Source organism: Aptenodytes patagonicus, chromosome 13 (assembly GCF_965638725.1).
Source record: "Aptenodytes patagonicus chromosome 13, bAptPat1.pri.cur, whole genome shotgun sequence".
Classification (NCBI taxonomy): Eukaryota; Metazoa; Chordata; class Aves; order Sphenisciformes; family Spheniscidae; genus Aptenodytes; species Aptenodytes patagonicus.
The window spans coordinates 5,603,746-5,620,706 of NC_134961.1; the positions used below are offsets into that span (position 1 = coordinate 5,603,746).

A 16,961-nucleotide genomic window follows, 5' to 3' on the forward strand; every position below is an offset into this window, starting at 1 on the left:
ACCGATTCGTGCCGCAGCTTGCGCAGGGAGGCCGGGGGGCCAGGAGGGGCTTTACCCGAGTTAGCGGGAGAGGATTTAGTGGTTTAACTCATCAGGGGAGTCAGGGAAGCTGCGGATCTGGCAGCTCCTGTGTCAGTTAGAGGTCACTTCGGAGTCAGTTAATTCTCCCTCAGGCGGGTATTGATCCTGCAATGTAGCATGCGAAAATTTCACAATCGTTCTTGCACTATTCCCCGCGCCGGGGCTAGCCGGCAGAGCGCGGCAGCCACCCGGGAGAGCAGGAGGGAAACCCGGGCAGAGCAAGTGGCTTAGAGTCACCCGAGAAATCCAGAGCTACAATTACTGGTGGTGCGTAGGGATGGGATGGTGCAGCCGCGTGTGAATGTCACTTACCCGAACCCCCTATTTTATATATTTTTTTTAAACTCTTTGCTTTTTGGTGGGTTTTGGTTTTTTTTTTTTAAGTTAGATCAACTCGGGTAGCGGAGAACCGGCCATCAAATACATGAATTGGCTGGATCCGCTGAATGGCTGCGAGAACAAAAAAACCCGTTGGCCAGGAACCTCATCCCCGACTGTTCCCGACAGCGATGTCTGTGCAGGCACAGAAACAACGAGGGCCGTAGCGCAGCTCGTTTCCCAGCCGGGTAAGGGGGCCAGAGCTCTGTTATGAACAGAACATTCCCCTTTCAAGGGGGTGTGACAGTTACTGAAACTTACCCCGATTCTCATCCTGAAGTCATTTGCTAGAATTGAGTTAGAAAAATAGTTATAGGAAAACTTAACACTTTTATATAGATTGCTAACTTTAATTTTAGTTGTTCTCCCAGGTATTGGTTAACTTTTTTGGAAACAAGCAATTTAACCAACCTGTGAGGTGTTTGTGGTGTTCTAAATCTTACACATTTTTGTCTCTGAAATAAAATACATGTAAATACCTATGAAGACCGCTTGGGGTTTTTTTATACTTTAAAACTTTGCTAGCTGGGGAATTAGAACTGCGCTTATCTCCCTCCCGGGCACCAACATACGGGGCGGGCGCAGGCGAGAGCCCTGCCTTGGCCCAGGCTGCGTTTTGCCCAAGCAAAGAAAACATCCGATGACACCGCGCTGATCGAGACGCGCTGCCTAGCGGGGCTTTGGGATACGACACGACATGGCCAGCAGCGTCTCCCAACTCCGTAAAGCCTTTGAATCCCCAGTAGAGCAACTGCTTGTTCGGAGCCAGGTTCTGCCTTTTCTCCAAACCAAGCGCTGTCTGAGGGTCCGGGCCTGAAAAGGCAAAGGGAAACCACAGCTTGGCCAAAGGAACGACGCCTTCCCCTCACTAAGCCCCAAGGAGCCTGAACGCTGGACTCGTTTTAGAAACTCAAACTTTAAAAATTTATTATAAAATACAGGAACGGTCCAGCTGCCGTCCCCTGTGGGGAAGCAGTTCAGGCTCTCCCCTCCGGAAAGGGGAACTGGTGGGAGGAGGGTCACGGAGTCGCGTCTTCCTGCTGGGCCGCATCAGCCAGCCTCATGTTTTGCCACATGAAATCAATGAACATGGAGGCCTGTAGCAATCGGCTCAGCCTCTGAAAATGGCGCTCTGCAAAGAGAGAAAGCCAGTGGTTAGCATCGCAGGAGAGAAAGCTCACCAGAAGGGGGTGCAAAACCCTCTCTTCTCTTTAGACCAAGGCAAACGGGGAATATTCACAACACAGGAGGAGACCCTCAGGCTCACAGCCCGTCCCTGCAGCATGACGCACCGGTGTAAGGCAGCAGGGACTCCACGGCAGCTTTAATGCCCGAGTACTGCAGGAGGCTGTCCGGTGCTTCGTGCTTCAGGAGGGTTTCAATGACAGCTTGGGCCTCGTGGCAGTTTCGAGAGTTCGTATTCCACGTCACCAAGAACGTTAACACCGCCTCTAGGGAGGAAGGGAATTTGTACACGCCGGCTGTGCCACGGGCGCTGGCGTGCGGGAGACGCCAAGTTAGAAAGCGTCTCTTCCGTCTTACAGAGCGGTTCAGCTCCCACACGCCGTGACCGATGAGCCCGGAGGGGCAGAACGACTGTGCACAGAACCGCTTCTTGAGCCGTCACAGGGACGTCCTAAGCGAGGGGGTGGAACGGCCAGGCAAAGCCCCTCTCACGAGCTCAGAGTGGCGCCACGAGCGGCACCAGAACAGAGCAGCTGGCCCTGGGCAGCAGTCCTGCTCCCGGGTGGTGGGAGCTCAGCGGTAAACGCTGAGTCTAGGGAGATTCTTCCCCTTTTAATTTCAGTTGAGAAAACAAGCCCCTAACCCGAAAGGTTTTGGCACTTCAACCGTGTTGCAACAAACCTTTCTGATCCTTCCGGAGCCGAACAACGTTCTCTTCCAGGTGCTTCCTCCCGTCAGTTTCCTTGAGGATGGCTGCGGAAAAGAGAAATGAAGAGTCCGTGCAAGAGTCCGGCCCGTGGGCTGCGAGCAGGGAGACCACTTGTTATCTGGGGTGATTCCACTGAGGAAAAGGGGAGTCATAAGAGAAAGGGAAAACTGAGGCTTTCAGACAATTAGACTTTGAAGTCTTCGTCTGCCTGGAAGAGATGTTCTGGAAAGCAGAGAGGGCAGAAAAATGCCCTCAGAGCACAAGGTGGACTCACCTTTGACCACCATCAACACTGTGTGCGGGCGATCCAGAGAGATTGCCAACCCCAAAGCTTTGAGGTATCTTTTCTCATGAAGCAGGTTGGAAAGCTCCTGCTCTCTGGAAAACAAATCAGGGTCACGAGAGAGAGACAAATATTTGGTTAGTGGAAAAAGACGCTGTACAGAAAGTAGCAGATTTGGCAATAAGAGCGTGCGGAGATTTAACGCCAAGAAGTTAATGCTGCTTGCCAATGAATGCCTCAGTGCCCTCATTGTGCAGGTAATTACGCTGGCACGTTCAAGGGCTCCCTGAACTATTCAGTGCTGGCTGAAGCAGGAGAAAGTGAAAGTGGGTCTCGGCGGTTTGACTTTGCTTATCTCAGCAGTGCACGAACATGAAACCAGTCAATTGTCACGCTGACAGTATTGCAGCAAGGCTCTGCAGGAACTAAAGATAAAGTACAAGGCAGAAGAGACTACTGTGCCTTGACAGCCTCTAAACGGCTGAACGATGTAATATTCGGGTTAGATGGAGCTGGGTGGCTGTAGGCGTGGGCAGTTTCACTGGACAGCGTTCGCCTTTCACAGCTCATTACTGCACAGGATCAACTTACTTCATGATCTGCTCCTCCTGTTTAGCTTGCGCCTCTTTCTCTTCAGTTTCAGTGACGTCCTATAAAAATCCAGAATATAACTTTGTCAAATCTTGCTTTAATAGAGACAAATTTTTATTCAGCCATCAAGTGATTAGGAGACCAGTTTCTGCAGCAAGATCTCTAGGTCAAGTAATTTAAGTGTTAAATCCAGCAACGCGCAACTTCCCTCCAAAGCACCTTTAGAACGCCACTGGGCAGGCCGCTGGGGCCCATCTGCTGTTCCTTTGACATCATCAACTGGGGAAACACAGTATGGCCAAAAAAAAATAACCCCAAACCCCAAGATACGCCTTACTGACCCAATTTCAAAGTGCGGAAGGTGAGGAAGTGCCGTGCTGGAACAGTGAGGAACAAGCCACTGGGATCCCGAGCTCTCCACTGCGTTCTCATTACCAACCCAGAGAGGGGACACAGGAAGACGCCGTACCGTACCTTCCACAGCGTGATGCAGGAGTCACTGGATGCTGTCACCACCATATCGTCTTGCTTGTTAGAGTGAAGACCCCAGATTTTATCCTCGTGACCATCCAACGTTTTCACGCACTCATTTGTTTTAATTGTCCAGAGTTTTAAGAGACCGTCAGAACCGCTTTTGGAAGAGAAAGAAACGTAACAGAAAGAATCACTGGATAGATCCATTCTCGCTCTGCCCCACCTTAAATCTCAGATGAACTTGTCCCATTCCAATGCCTTTCAAACAGGAGCAGAATTAACCAAAAATGTCCAGGGTGAGATGCACCCTTAGCTCTGCCTGTCACTGACCCAGCAACCTCACGGCAGCTAACTGGAATCCACAGCGTAACCGGAGGGGAGGAAGGTAAGTTGCCCCTGCAGAAAGCTTGGCATAAACACGGCATCTTCCTATCAGTCTTTCCAAAACTACATCCCTTGCACAAGACTCTTCCATCTTGCTGCTGGTATCAGCTAAGAGATTTCTTTTCCGATTAGTTTTGGCATCTTCCCCTGGGCTCCCGGTGTAGGCACTTACCTGCTGAGCAGTTGTGTTCCTCGGCTTACAAAAATGATCTTCAGTACAGAGGCGTCGTGACCTTCGAAGGTCTGGAAAACAGCAAGGAAGCTCAAAAGCGTCAGAGTTGTTGCCGGCCCTTTCAAGAGAGTCCTCTTTCAAGAGGATAACATTTACTCCTAAAGCCCAAATAGCTAAGTTCCAAAAGGCAGCCTCTATCCTCGGGACTTTTACTGTAGAGGTTGAAAGGGCAGTAGGAAATTACTTGTGTCCCCCCCATAGCGTTGCTTCAAACCACCTGCTTGCCTAAAACTTGTAGCCCAAGGTCGCGTTGCAAACGGTCTGAACGGCGAGGCCAGCTGCGCAGGCCACCTCCCCAGACGGTTGATTCCCCTGCCACCGCATGAAGCGCCCACCCAGTGAGGTAACGCTGCTGGGCAGAACACGGCACAGAGTGGCAACTGCCTCCTCATTGTCTTAGCGAGACACTACTGGACTGGAAAGGTAGTTCTTCTATGAAGAGTGAGTCTGAAACTTAAACTTGTGTGGTTTTCCTTCATGGCCACAGCTGCGTCAGGCAAAGCCAGCTTCCTTTCAATAGCGTCAATGTGCTTTTCCCCTACGATCAACCACGCTGCGCATCGGTTAGCTAGAAAAGAAAGGTCACTTGAGCGCTGGGCAGACGCTCTTCTCCTGGAGCTTCGCATGCAGCTCGCAGATCCAAGATCCTGGAGGACAAGGCTAGACCTGGAGAGCTCTTCCTTCAGCGTGGCCACACTGCTACATCGCGGCTGCACTCTAACTAGCACATGCTTTTCTAAAGCAGCCTTAATCAATCCCCGTACCGCGCAAGGGTTGCTAGAGCAAGGGGCAGTCTGAGTTCTCATTACCTTCAGACAGCTGAAGTCCCGAAGACCCCAAAGCTTCAGGGTCCCATCCGCTGAAGAGGTGGCCAAGACCTGATCCACTGGGGAGAACTGCACACACCAGATTCCACGCTTATGTCCAGCGAAGACACCCAGCAAAGAGCAATCAGAACAGGACCACAGCTTGGCCAGCCGATCCTGCGAGCCTGTGGCGATGAGCTTGTCATTCGGGGAAACTGTCACGCTGTTTATGTCCTAGAGAAGTCACGCAAGTACAGAGAGCGCAAAGAAGTTTAAGTCTTCGCTCTTGCTGTCGGACAGGTAATAAATGTAGGGTACAATGCAGGAGAGGAAGATTTAAGTATTAAAAGCATGTTCTAACGTAAGGTGGAGCTTTACCTTGTCATGGCCCCTCTCAGTCACTTTGGCATGAAGGGTTTCTGGACTGGAGATCAAGGCTGCTTTTGCTTTGGAAGTGAGGGATTCCGGGATATTCCAGATCTTGATTGTGCAGTCCTGGCTGCTGGTTACTATGAAGCTTTCTTTCAGTCTGAAAGGAATAAAAAAGTCAAGCGTAAGGAAGCAAAACAGTGGCTTCCCCTGCACAGAAAAAAAGGCCTTCTCCTCCCCTACCGGGATCTACACAGAGTCAGTCGCTCTGCCGGGGTGTGAAACAGAGTGCTTTTATGGTTTTTCATTTTACTTAGGTCCCTGGGATAGCCTCCAGCAGTTCAGACATCAGGCAAGAGCACTGCTAGCTCTCTTCATTTACAAAGGTATATCGCAGCTCTTCAACAGGCAAGCTGGGCTTCCAGCCCGTTAGGCAGCACGAAGAAAGGAGAAGAGCTGATAAACAGGCATGCTATTCAAGCAAGCGCCTTCACAGACACCTTCCCTTCGCTCCCCAACCCTCCTCTCCAGATCGCTCAAGCTTTATCTGGCAACTTATCCAGCCGCTGCTCTTCAAGGCAAACGAGAGCTAAGGCTGGCAAAGAAATGCAAACTTCACAGCTTATGGACGGACAGATGTGCACGCAAAAAGAACTCGTCCCTCCTTCAAACTCAGAGCACCATGACAAGCTGGGACCAAGAATGAGAAACAGAGGCAGGCATCCGCCAAAACATTCACCCCGAGGAGCAGCAAAGCAGCCATGACTCGTGCTTGCAAAGGTAAACCCCTGTCCGATTTTTATTACCTTGAGCAAGAGACAGCGCCTACCCCATGCGCGTGACCCAACCCTTGGGCAACACAGATGACCCTTCCGTCTTTGTTCATCCGCCAGACTCGAAGGCTTTTGTCCTGTAATGGGAGAGGACAGAAGCCGCTGTGCTTTTCTGACAAGTGAGCGGTTCCCCATGCATTCACCACATCCGTGAGCCTGACTGTTTGCTCCTTTTCAAGCTTGAACCTGCATTTGTCAGGGCAGGTGAGGGCAGACGCAGCCGAGCAGGGTGCGCCGCAGTCTGGGATTCCAGCGTGGAGGTTTATTTCTGGGTGTATCAGGGCAGTTGGCACCTTGTCTTCCAACGCGTTTTTGGCACGCAGCTCCCCATCGGTCTCACACCAATGACATCTCTGAACTCTAATGCAAGAGCAAGACGCTTGGAGAATGAGACATCTCCTTTCGGGCTAACACACAATCAATCGCGTTTCCCCGGGGACAACGTTAAAAAGGGATAGTGGAAGAACCTTATATTTGGGGGATGCAGCAGACAGGAATTCCGCCTGAAGAAAATCCCCTTCTGGATCACCAAAAAGGAATACGACAACTCTGCCCATAAAGATCACTAGAAACGAAGAGTTTCATTAAGTGAAGAAAACTAACGCACCTTAGCACAGCTGACGAACATCAGGCCTTTTCTGAAGACGTCCAAAGCAAGAACTGTTTCTAAACAAAAGAAGAAAAAAACAGCTGGATGCAAAGTAATACTGAAATCGGACAACAGAAATGTGTGAATTAATGAGTCCCCCGCTTACTGACCAGGGGACGGGTTTGGGACACTCGGGAACGAATCCACACCCGGAGTGACTGGCTGCTCACGGCACTGGTGCGAGTCTGCCGCTTGCAGCCACAAAACTGCATCCAGGGCTCGCACTCACACACCTACGTCTTTAGCTCCAATTTAAATTGATCTCACTGCTAGTGAAAGGGACTGAACTGACAGGCCTGGAAAAAGAAAACTAGCGTTTGCAAAATCAGGACAGCATAATATACGCTTTCGCCACACAACTCCAAAACCTGTTGTGATGCTGCTCCAGAGGGAGCTCAAGGACTCCACTCTCCACGCAAGCGCTGTGAGAGAAGCTGGATGAAGGAATACTTGCACATCTCCCACCCCCCCCCGCCAGAGCTGACCACACGCACCTGTGTGGCCGTAGAGGATCTGGCAGTGTGACGTTGCCAGCTCAAACACTTTCAGCTGAGGGCTGTTGGTAGCCACAACAATGTGAGAATCGCCAGGCCCAAGGAACTTCACATCCAGAACCTCATCGTTGTAACCTGCAAGCTGCGGATGGCAGAACAGAAACGGTTGAACAGGGAGAAGTCAGCTGGTTAGAGAAGTACCGAATGGCACCACGCTCAGCGAGGCTGCATTACTGTTCCCTTTCAGGTAATACTGCGTGTAAAAATCGTGTTGGACGTAAGCTGGAGCACGGGAGGGATTTCTGGCCAGGCCTGTTCTGCTTTCCTTTTCCTTTGTTTGTGTCTGTGCAATATTCCCCCAAACAACCCCACCAGTGAAACTGGCTTTCTGGCTTGTCACCAAGGAACAGTCCGAGTACAGGCAGGAGAGGAGGGCGCCCCTGGACAAAGCTTTCACCAGAAGCAGAGCTGATCCCCAAGCGTGGATAAAGGAAGAGGAAAAGGGAGGCTGAGGGTTGTTACCTGCTTCCTGAGCTGAAGCGTTTGAGCGTCATATAAAACAATGTTGTGTTCCACGGACACCGTGACAATTTCATTTCTCTCAGGCACAAGCATGCACTGGGTGAGACTGCGCTCGCTGGCCTCCTCCTTCGACTCAAAGGGCACGGGCTGGGTATACACACAAGCAGCTGTGGCAACTTCCCAAACTTTCAGGATGCCTAACAAAAATGATGATATAAATTATCTGTCAGAGCCACTGTTTTAGACAGTGATTGTCCAAGGAATATAACCCAAACCCCGGCCTTGTCTACTGGAAAAAGCTGCACAGCTTTAAGGCAGGACTGCGAAGAGATCCAATCACAGCGGCACGAAGGGCCACAAAGTTTTTCTTCTTCAGTCCAAATCAAACTTTTCTGCAGTTTGAAAACACACGTAGCTAAAACTCCAGGGCACGCCTGATGAATCCTGCTCATCCACTACTGCCAGAGGAAGACAGGAGAAGGCTCTGCTCTCCAGCCCTCAGAGTTCGTCCACACGAAGAACACACATCCCAGGAGTAATGGCGTGCAGCGTCTTAAGCACAGCCCTTCCTTGGCTTCTAGATCTGGCAGCGACGTGCCACGACACTCACCTTTGCTGCCAGCTGTGACAAAGTGCAACCCTTGTTTCTTCACACCCAGCTGAGAGAAATCTCCCTTTTCAGGCAACAAGATGGCAGCTTCCACGCTCTGCAAGAGAGTTGGCCAAACACCAGCTGAGCGCCAGGGACCGGAGTCCCATTTCAGCAACCAGAGCTGCGCGACAGCCCGCTAGCGCCAACAGGCGCACCCCCCCCGACCCAGACCGCACGGCTACCGAGGACAGGCAGGCAGATACAACGCGAGGACAAATTTCTTCCGTGACTGCCCTTCCTTCCTTCTACAGCACTGGGGCAGTGGAGGCATACGTTTCCTCAACCTGCCCAGACACGACCACACCGGGCAAGGAGAGGAAGAAAATAAACAGCTTTAGAGACAGAGTTTTAAGGCCTCTGGAAAGTCCAAGGGAGAGAAACCCGATTTCACAATGTGCAGGAACGTAAAGAGGGAGAGGTACCATACGAACTGTGACCTAGAGACTACGAAGGATCTCAAAGGAATAAATGAAATGCAATTTCACCTCGTAGACAGGGACGGTTCGTTTACTTTCTCTGGTTTTCAGGTCCCACACCATGCAGATTTTATCACGGCCAGAACTGCAAGTTAAAAGGGCAGTTTCAGTGTTAAATCCATTCAACTCGGGCTCTGAGCGCAGATTTGGAATTGTGGGAAGAGGCCCATGTGGAAGAAGGCACCAGCCTTCCACGCCACAGCCCGGCATACTGCCAGGAACACCAGTACCGAGACCCTCAGTCACTCGCTTGTATAGTTGAGCGGAGACTGAACGTTTGTAGCAGTCCTTCCCCTCACAGGACAACCTTCCCCGACCCTACAGGAACAGACAGCCTCTGGCAGGAGGCAGGGTGAACGGGAGAGAAAGGCTAAGCCTCTGCGAGGTTTTACCTAACGAGCGTGTTTCCATCTGCAAACGCCAGCGAGGTGACGGCACTGAAGTGGCCGTCCAGCAGAGCAACACACTTGCTGGAATTCAGGTCCCAGATGCGGATTTTGTAGTCAATTGAGGAGGAGAAGAGTTGCAGACGGGAGATATCAGGGTGGAACTCAACGAGGCTAGACAGAAGGAGATGCGCTTGAACAGGACAGGAATAAACTATCTGGTGTGAGCCCAATATTTAAATAAACATATATTCCACACAAAGAGTTTGGCAGATCAATTGATGTGAATTTATACCAGGACTTTCTTTGTAGGACTTCGTTCCCCTGCCACCCACCAGGAAAATTTACGACTGATCTTTGCCAGTCTCACGCATTCTCGAAGCGCAGATATTCCATTTAGATCCCAACAAATCTCTTGATCAAACTCCTTCCTCTCTGGGCTAAAGTCAGTCGTAGCTCTGCTCCTTCACTAGACCTCTCAAAACTCAGGAAACAGAAGAGCCCAGGACCCGCTCGGAACGGGCCTTTACGTCCCATTAACTCAAGACGTTTCACATCAGTCCTAGCGTCCAAGCACCACACTAATGCCAGCCACTGACAAGTACGACTCGTCCTTACTGTACGACTCCTGAAGATCCTTTCAGGTTGTGTGTGCAGTACTGTTTGACCATATCCCAGATCTTAATGGTGCTGTCACAGCCACCTGGGAAAAGAAGGGCACCTAAGAATGAACTACAGAGGAGAGAGACCCAGGAGGTCCAACGTATCAGCAACTGTAAAGTTTCACGGGTCGCAAAGGCAGCGGAAAGAAAAATGAATCCAATAACAACCACCCACACCAAGAGAAGCTCACGGAGCACCTTACGCTTTCAGAGAGCTGGGCAAAACCTGACTGCTCACAGTCAAACCTGAAGTACAACTGAGTTACAGGTCATGCCTGACCTCCTCCAGCTCCAAGAGTCCCAGTTCTACGCCAGGACAACTACGCCACGCTGTCTCATAGATGCCCGATTTTTATCAGCATTTTACTAAGTATATATTAGCTAGAACATCGAAAGGATCCCTTTTCGCCTGTCAGGACGTCACTTCTATTTACGTAAAACCTCTTCTGATTGTGTGTGAATTCAGGAGATCACTGCCTCCGGCTGTGTCCAGCCGAGCTAAACCGTTCAAAAGCAGAAGGGCCGCTCAAAACCATTCCCATCGTGTGACGCTGAAATAGGACTGTACCTGTGGCTAACAACGTTGAAGTAGAGTCAAAGGCCATGCTAGCAACCGGCGCTATGTGCACGGCTTTCCACGTGCGAACGCACTTGTTCTCTCGCCAGTTCCATTGCTTCAGCAACAGGGCTCGGCTCCCTGTCACGAGGATCTACGCAAAAGTGAGGCGAAGGAAAGCGCGATTAACTGCTAATTAGATTTTCGTTTCTTTCAGCGCCCACACACAAAGCACAGAAACGCCAGTTGCTGTGACGCTCCCGAAGCTCAGTCTCTCGGCATTCCTACGTCCGACTCGAGCCCAGGAGGGGAGACAGACGGAAGCGCCTGAGAAGACTCCGCAGAGATCTCTGGAAGCGCAGGGCGCTTCCAGGCGGAGCAGCCTTCAGCGTTCACTGGCTTTATCAGGAGGCCTGACAGAGCAGCACAGAAAACCGCAAGGCAAACACATACCTCATCATCGGGGCTGAGAACAAACGAGCTGATATCCTCTTCATCGTCCTACGGAAAGGGAAGGAAAACGCCCACAGTTAAAGCCCCCGTGGAGCGGCGTGCTCTCGGAGTTCCCTTCTCTACATGCTTCTGCTGACACCGAGGGACAACGCGAGGAACACCTGTCTGCGCTTATTCCCATCCTCCCCTCCACTTCTCCCTCTTGGGAGCTTTAGAACAACGGCCGGCGACAGCGGGAAAACACCTCGGGAGCCTTGGAAAATCCTCGGCGGTTTCCTCCCCGGCCGGCAGCGGCTGGACCTCCTCACCTGTCGGAGGCTGCGGAGGGCTCCCGTTTCTACATCGATGACGTTCAGCTTGGTCCCGCAGGGGCAAAACATGAACTTTCCGTCCCGGTTTATCTGGAAAAGAAGGAACGGAAACCGGGGACGTGTACAGAGCCGGGAGACGGGGTACTCCCAAACCCGCCCCTCGCCGCCCCGGTACCTGGACTCGCCCTCCTTTGTAGAAAGGCTCCATCTTCCTCGACACGGCGTAGCTGGAAGGAAAAGAGAGACGCGCGCCCGCCGGCGGTTAAAGCAAAGCTGCGGCGGCCCGTTACCTCCCGGAGGCGAAGCCCCCGGGCAGCGCCGCCCCACGCCCCCAGCCCCGGCGCTCCCGCCGCCCCGGCCGCCCCTCACTTGCTCTTGAAGCGCACGGGGCTGGCGGCGGCGGCGGCGGCCTCCATGTCTGGCTCCGCGTGCCGGCCGCTTCCGGTTAGCGCCGGGAGAAGAGCGCCACTTCCGGCGCATGGAAGTGACGCGCCGGGGAGGGGAGGCCACGGACGCCATCTTCGGTGCGGGCAGGAAGCGGCCCCCGCCGCCACAGGCCCCCCCTCCCCCCCCGAGGCGGCGGGGAAAGAACACCCGGTACCTCGGTGCCGGCGGGGACAGCCGGGCCCGGAGCAGCCCCCGCACCCCCTCCCCGCCCCACGGAAGCGACTTCCCGGCCCCAACCACAGGGAAAAGTGGGATCTTTAGACAACAGGAACGACAGACGGAGACTTGACAAAGGAGCTTTCACGTAATTCATCTTTTATTGCACATGAAAACACGCAACCGAACCAGTTCAAGGCGCTCCGGCTGCGACTGCCGTGCCGCCGCCCGTTACAGCACCCCCTCGGCTTCCCAAGGCTCGCCTTCGCAAGCGGCGCGAACGGCTCCGAAGGCGCGGGGCGAGCGAGCCCATCGCGCCGCTCCCTGCGGGGCTGGCGGCCGTTACTCGGGCAGCCCGGGCAGATCCGTCCGCTCCGCGCCGCCACCCGTCCGTCCGGGGAGGCCGAGGACCCCCGGGCCGCGCTCAGCACCTGCTGACGGAGGGAAAGGCAGCTCTCAGGGACGGCACTTACCCCGGCAGGCGTTGGCCCCCGGTGCCTGCTCGCTGCAGGGGTTATGGGAACACGGGTTTCACTCCCCACACGCTGCCGCGGGCAGTAAGCTTAATGTTCCCTATGCTGTCGGCACAGTTATCTCACCAAGGGGCCACAGGAGACCCGAAGCGATTTTCGGACTGCGCCTGGCGCCCGCAGCCAACGCGACCCCCGAAGCCCCCATCCAGGCCGCTCACCGAAGCCCCCGCCCCCGGCTCAGACAGCGCCATAAGCGCACCCCCACAGCTTTTTTTTTTTCCTTCTCTTTTTGTTAAAAAGCTGAAGGAGGGCGGGAGGCGCCGCGCTCCCCCCCACCAGCAGCTCCCGGTCCCCCCTCACCTACCCTCCGCTCTCCTCAGACTGAGGGCCGCGCGCGCGCGCGCGCGCCCCCTCATAGCCGGGGCTCGCGCGCATGCGCCAGCCTGGCGCATGCGCACGGCCGCCGAGCGGTCTACCTGCCCCGCGCCCTGTATAAGTGAGCGGAAGGCGCCGCTCTGCACCGCAGCGTATTCCCCATTCAGAGCGCGGGGCTCGCCCCGCCGGGCGGTGCTCTCGCGAGAGCCCCGCGGCCTATAAATAGCGAGAGGCGGGGACGCGCGGCCTTCTACGCTGAGAGATCACGTAAGCGGGGCGGGCGGGAGGGAGGGATGGCGCCGGCGGAGCGGCGCGGCCTGCGCCCCATCCGCGCCCATCGGGGCCGCCGGCGGCGCGAGGGCAGCCGCGCCCGGCCGCCTGGGCCGCCTGCGGGTCCTGCCGCCGCGCAGCCGGCTCCCGCCGGGGTGGCGGCGGTATCCCCGTCCAACGCGCCCCTCTCTGCTCTAGCAAATGGCGGACGACGCCGGTGCTGCGGGAGGTGCAGGAGCGGCCCGAGGGGGCTTCCGTGGCGGCTTCGGGACCGGGCTGCGGGGCCGCGGGCGCGGCCGCGGTAGGGGCCGAGGGAGAGGCCGCGGGGCTCGCGGAGGCAAGGCCGAAGATAAGGAAGTAAGTGGTTCCCGGGGCCGGAGGGGGCTGGACGAGGCTGCGTGGGGCCGTCCCGGGCGGCGGGGACCGCGGCGGGGCTGGGCTGGGCTGTGCGGGGCCGGGCCGCGAGGGGCCGTGTGAGGGGCTGTGCCTGCTGCCGTCCTGAGAGCTGGAGCAGAAGGGGAAGCCCCTTCCCGCGGGGCGCTGGCAGCTGGCGCTGCCGGTGACCCTTTTCCGCGGCTTGCTTTCCCAGTGGATTCCTGTCACCAAGCTTGGTCGCCTGGTCAAGGACATGAAGATCAAGTCTCTGGAGGAGATCTATCTCTTCTCGCTTCCGATCAAGGTAAGCGTCTGCGAACGTTTAAGTAACGAGCAGCAGAATCTTAACCTGAAATGCAGAGTTAGCAGTAGCTGCTGCATTTGCTGTTTGGGGTGCTGAGGTCACGCGTGCTCGAGTTAAAGGCGTAAATCAACAGAAGGTGAGGACCGATGCAGTCGCTCGTAGGGAAGGCTGGTGGGTTTTGCGTCCTGCATCCTGCCTTGTGTGGAGATGGCAGCACATTGCTCGAGTGTTTCTCTAATAGTTCTGCTCAGCGGTGGAAAAAATGAAATTTTAAGTTGTTACGTTGGACTGCCTAGCAAGCTAGAATAAGTTTATGCCTGCAAAACTTAACATACTCAAATACCTGTTATTTGAAATACATATGCGTAGGATTGTTGAACTTGGGTTGGAGGAGCCTTTGCTAGCTGTGTTTGCTTTGTTTAAAAAGCGGGGCCTTGTGTGATTAAATGACTGACTCTCGCAGGAGTCAGAGATCATCGATTTCTTCCTGGGGTCTTCGCTGAAAGATGAGGTTTTGAAGATCATGCCTGTCCAGAAACAGACTCGTGCTGGTCAGCGTACCAGGTTTAAGGTAGCTTTTTTCTTCTGTTTTCTCACGTTGGAAACTTCGTGTGTGTTGCCTGCTGCTTTCTTGGTATCACATTAATAAATTAGTTTGAATGCCTTTATAGAATCATAGAATCATTGAGGTTGGAAAAGATCTCTAAGATCATCGAGTCCAACCGTCGACCCAACACCACCACCCACTAAACCATGTCCCTAAGTGCCTCATCTACTCGTCTTTTAAATACTTCCAGGGATGGGGACTCCACCACCTCCCTGGGCAGCCTGTTCCAATGTTTAACCACTCTTTCAGTAAAGACATTTTTTCTCACGTCCAATCTAAACCTCCCCTGGCGCAACTTGAGGCCGTTTCCTCTCGTCCTATCGCTTGTTCCTTGGGAGAAGAGACCGACCCCCACCTTGCTACAACCTCCTTTCAGGGAGTTGTAGAGAGCGATGAGGTCTCCCCTCAGCCTCCTTTTCTCCAGGCTAAACAACCCCAGTTCCCTCAGCCGCTCCTCATCAGACTTGTTCTCCAGACCCCTTTATTTCCTTCTGTGGTATCTAGTAAATATTTTGGTGTGGGGATCAGCTTGTGTCGCTTACAAAGTGTTTGTATTAATTTTAAAACCCTAGCAATATATTCAGATGTTGTCGGAAGCAGCCGTGGCACCAGATTAAGTCGCACTTGTGCAGCAGCTCTGGCTGTTCGGGGCTGTGGTGGAGAGAGGTGTCTTAGGTGTAAAGCGGGAATGCCGCTTGGAAACTAGCGGCACTTTTGACCAGTATGAGGCTGTAGCAGGGAATTGAATCCCAGTTCTCCAACCTTAGTTGGTTTTGACTGAAGGATGAGCCCTAAGGGGAAAAATGGGCTTCTTGAACTGTGAGTTGTGACTGCTGAGCACACGCATTGCGTTATCCTTGATGAGAGACCCTGATGGATTGCGTTCTGCTGAGAGGGTGTTCCTGTGCAGCGCAGCCGCCACTGAAAACTTCTCTTTTCAACCCTAGGCTTTTGTTGCTATCGGGGACTACAACGGCCACGTTGGTCTTGGTGTTAAATGCTCTAAAGAAGTTGCCACTGCTATTCGCGGGGCGATCATTTTGGCCAAATTGTCCATCGTACCTGTACGACGAGGCTACTGGGGGAACAAGATCGGCAAGCCCCACACCGTGCCTTGCAAGGTGAGAATGACCTGCCGGGCCTGGTCTCGGTGATGGTGCTGTAGCATGTGTTTCGGGAGCTGTAACCTGTTGGCGCTTGCATAGGTCACTGGCCGGTGTGGATCCGTCCTGGTGCGTCTGATCCCGGCTCCCCGCGGTACAGGGATCGTGTCTGCCCCTGTCCCCAAGAAGCTGCTGATGATGGCTGGTATTGATGACTGTTACACCTCGGCCAGGGGCTGCACTGCCACCCTCGGCAACTTTGGTAAGCTTTGGGTTTTCATGTTGTAGCTTAGCTGTGTGTATTGCCATTTTTGTCACTGACAGGGATGCAACACACCCATTTCTAGAGTATTTTTTAATCTGTGTTGAATCAAAAGCTTCTAGCAGCCAAGCAGAAGCGAAGACTTCTGCTGATACTTTTTACAATGCAGGTTAGTCCTGCTGCAGATGATCCTGAAGTTCTGTGAAAGTCGGTTACAAGAAACTGTGTTTTTATACATGCATTGATACTAATAAAAGAAAATCTCCCAATCTGCGCGATTGCACTTGTTTGAAGTAGTGTAATTGTCGTAAATGGAGAGAGAAAGAAACTTGAGTTTTGTGTGTATATCAGAGAGACCCCGCTGTGGTCTCCCTGTTCTTTCCTAAATCCTACATTTTTGGGGCTGCGTGGGTGGGTACGAGCGAGCGGGTTTCTGCAGCCGTCCTGTGCAATGTTTGACTCCTGTCCGTAGCTAAAGCCACCTTCGATGCCATCTCCAAGACCTACAGTTACCTGACCCCCGACCTCTGGAAAGAGACTGTGTTCACCAAGTCTCCTTACCAGGTAAGAGCATTCCTGCAATTTGCAGCTCAAATCTTACCCTTCCTACCCTGTAGAGTTCAGATGCCGTACCCAAAGAATTTGCAGTTTCGTAACGGGAGAGTAGGGTTGCAGTCAGAGCTGACCGCCGGGTAGAGTGTGATTTTTTTTTTCAGCATGTGGTTTTGAGTAATACTTGAAAATGGCATTTTGTGGACAAAGGAAATAGGAAGAGGAAAGCTTTGAAATATTAAGTAAAAATAAGTTGTATCTGAACCACTCCAGCCCCCGCATACACATCTTGTTGGAAAGGGATGCAGTGCTGAGAAACCCGTGATAGTGGTTTAAGAAAATAAAACACGTTTGTTTTTTGTGTGTGGTTTTTTTTTTTTCGCAGGAGTTCACTGATCATCTGGCTAAGACCCACACCAGAGTCTCCGTGCAGAGAACCCAGGCAGCTGCTGTGGCAACGACTTAAGTGGTTTTTGTACAAGACAATAAAGTGATCAGTGAACAAGAAACTGGGATTGGCTTGACGGGGCGGTTAATGCATCGGGCAGATG

At 53.3% G+C, this 16,961-nt stretch overlaps 2 protein-coding genes, 1 long non-coding RNA gene and 1 other non-coding gene across 5 annotated transcripts; 1 reads left to right on the forward strand and 3 right to left on the reverse strand.

Moving 5' to 3' along the window:
* Nucleotides 1-815: 815 nt before the first annotated feature.
* On the reverse strand, nucleotides 816-11,909 carry TBL3 (transducin beta like 3). 2 transcript variants are annotated; one of them, XM_076351002.1, is made up of 22 exons: nucleotides 11,856-11,909; nucleotides 11,662-11,713; nucleotides 11,484-11,576; nucleotides 11,176-11,223; nucleotides 10,735-10,876; nucleotides 10,123-10,207; nucleotides 9,511-9,678; nucleotides 9,128-9,203; nucleotides 8,601-8,697; nucleotides 7,991-8,187; nucleotides 7,469-7,610; nucleotides 6,933-6,991; nucleotides 6,299-6,402; nucleotides 5,502-5,652; nucleotides 5,127-5,357; nucleotides 4,258-4,328; nucleotides 3,702-3,858; nucleotides 3,228-3,286; nucleotides 2,628-2,731; nucleotides 2,326-2,397; nucleotides 1,752-1,910; nucleotides 816-1,591 (listed from the first exon to the last, which is right to left on the reverse strand). In XM_076351002.1, exons 1-22 carry the CDS (start codon nucleotides 11,900-11,902, stop codon nucleotides 1,479-1,481), a joined length of 2,427 nt encoding a protein of 808 aa, XP_076207117.1. In that variant the 5' UTR covers nucleotides 11,903-11,909; the 3' UTR covers nucleotides 816-1,478. The 2 variants fall into 2 exon arrangements, with proteins under 2 accessions (XP_076207117.1, XP_076207119.1); XM_076351004.1 differs by lacking the exon at nucleotides 816-1,591 and having other exon boundaries at nucleotides 1,760-1,908.
* Nucleotides 11,910-12,231: 322 nt separating this feature from the next.
* LOC143166482 (uncharacterized) lies at nucleotides 12,232-12,970 on the reverse strand. Its single transcript, XR_012996405.1, has 2 exons — nucleotides 12,927-12,970; nucleotides 12,232-12,523 (listed from the first exon to the last, which is right to left on the reverse strand). It is a non-coding gene; the product is annotated as an uncharacterized LOC143166482 (long non-coding RNA).
* LOC143166803 (small nucleolar RNA ACA64) lies at nucleotides 12,602-12,727 on the reverse strand. The gene has a single exon (XR_012996453.1). It is a non-coding gene; the product is annotated as a small nucleolar RNA ACA64 (small nucleolar RNA).
* Nucleotides 12,971-13,393: 423 nt separating the features above from the next.
* RPS2 (ribosomal protein S2) lies at nucleotides 13,394-16,919 on the forward strand. The gene is made up of 7 exons (XM_076350951.1): nucleotides 13,394-13,564; nucleotides 13,797-13,886; nucleotides 14,350-14,457; nucleotides 15,441-15,614; nucleotides 15,699-15,858; nucleotides 16,331-16,422; nucleotides 16,796-16,919. The coding sequence occupies exons 1-7, from the start codon at nucleotides 13,409-13,411 to the stop codon at nucleotides 16,874-16,876; spliced, it is 861 nt and encodes a 286-aa protein (XP_076207066.1). The 5' UTR covers nucleotides 13,394-13,408; the 3' UTR covers nucleotides 16,877-16,919.
* Nucleotides 16,920-16,961: the final 42 nt, after the last annotated feature.

Coding starts and splice junctions, on each gene's coding strand:
- TBL3 (XM_076351002.1), bottom strand. CDS start 11,902: ATGGAGGCCGCCGCCGCCGCCGCCAGCCCCGTGCGCTTCAAGAGCAA. Junction 6,992..7,468: donor GATCCTCTACGGCCACACAG/GTGCGTGTGGTC, acceptor TCTTTTGTTTAG/AAACAGTTCTTGCTTTGGAC. Junction 2,732..3,227: donor CAGGAGGAGCAGATCATGAA/GTAAGTTGATCC, acceptor TTTGTTTTCCAG/AGAGCAGGAGCTTTCCAACC.
- RPS2 (XM_076350951.1), top strand. CDS start 13,409: ATGGCGGACGACGCCGGTGCTGCGGGAGGTGCAGGAGCGGCCCGAGGG. Junction 14,458..15,440: donor GTCAGCGTACCAGGTTTAAG/GTAGCTTTTTTC, acceptor TTTCAACCCTAG/GCTTTTGTTGCTATCGGGGA. Junction 16,423..16,795: donor TCACCAAGTCTCCTTACCAG/GTAAGAGCATTC, acceptor TTTTTTTCGCAG/GAGTTCACTGATCATCTGGC.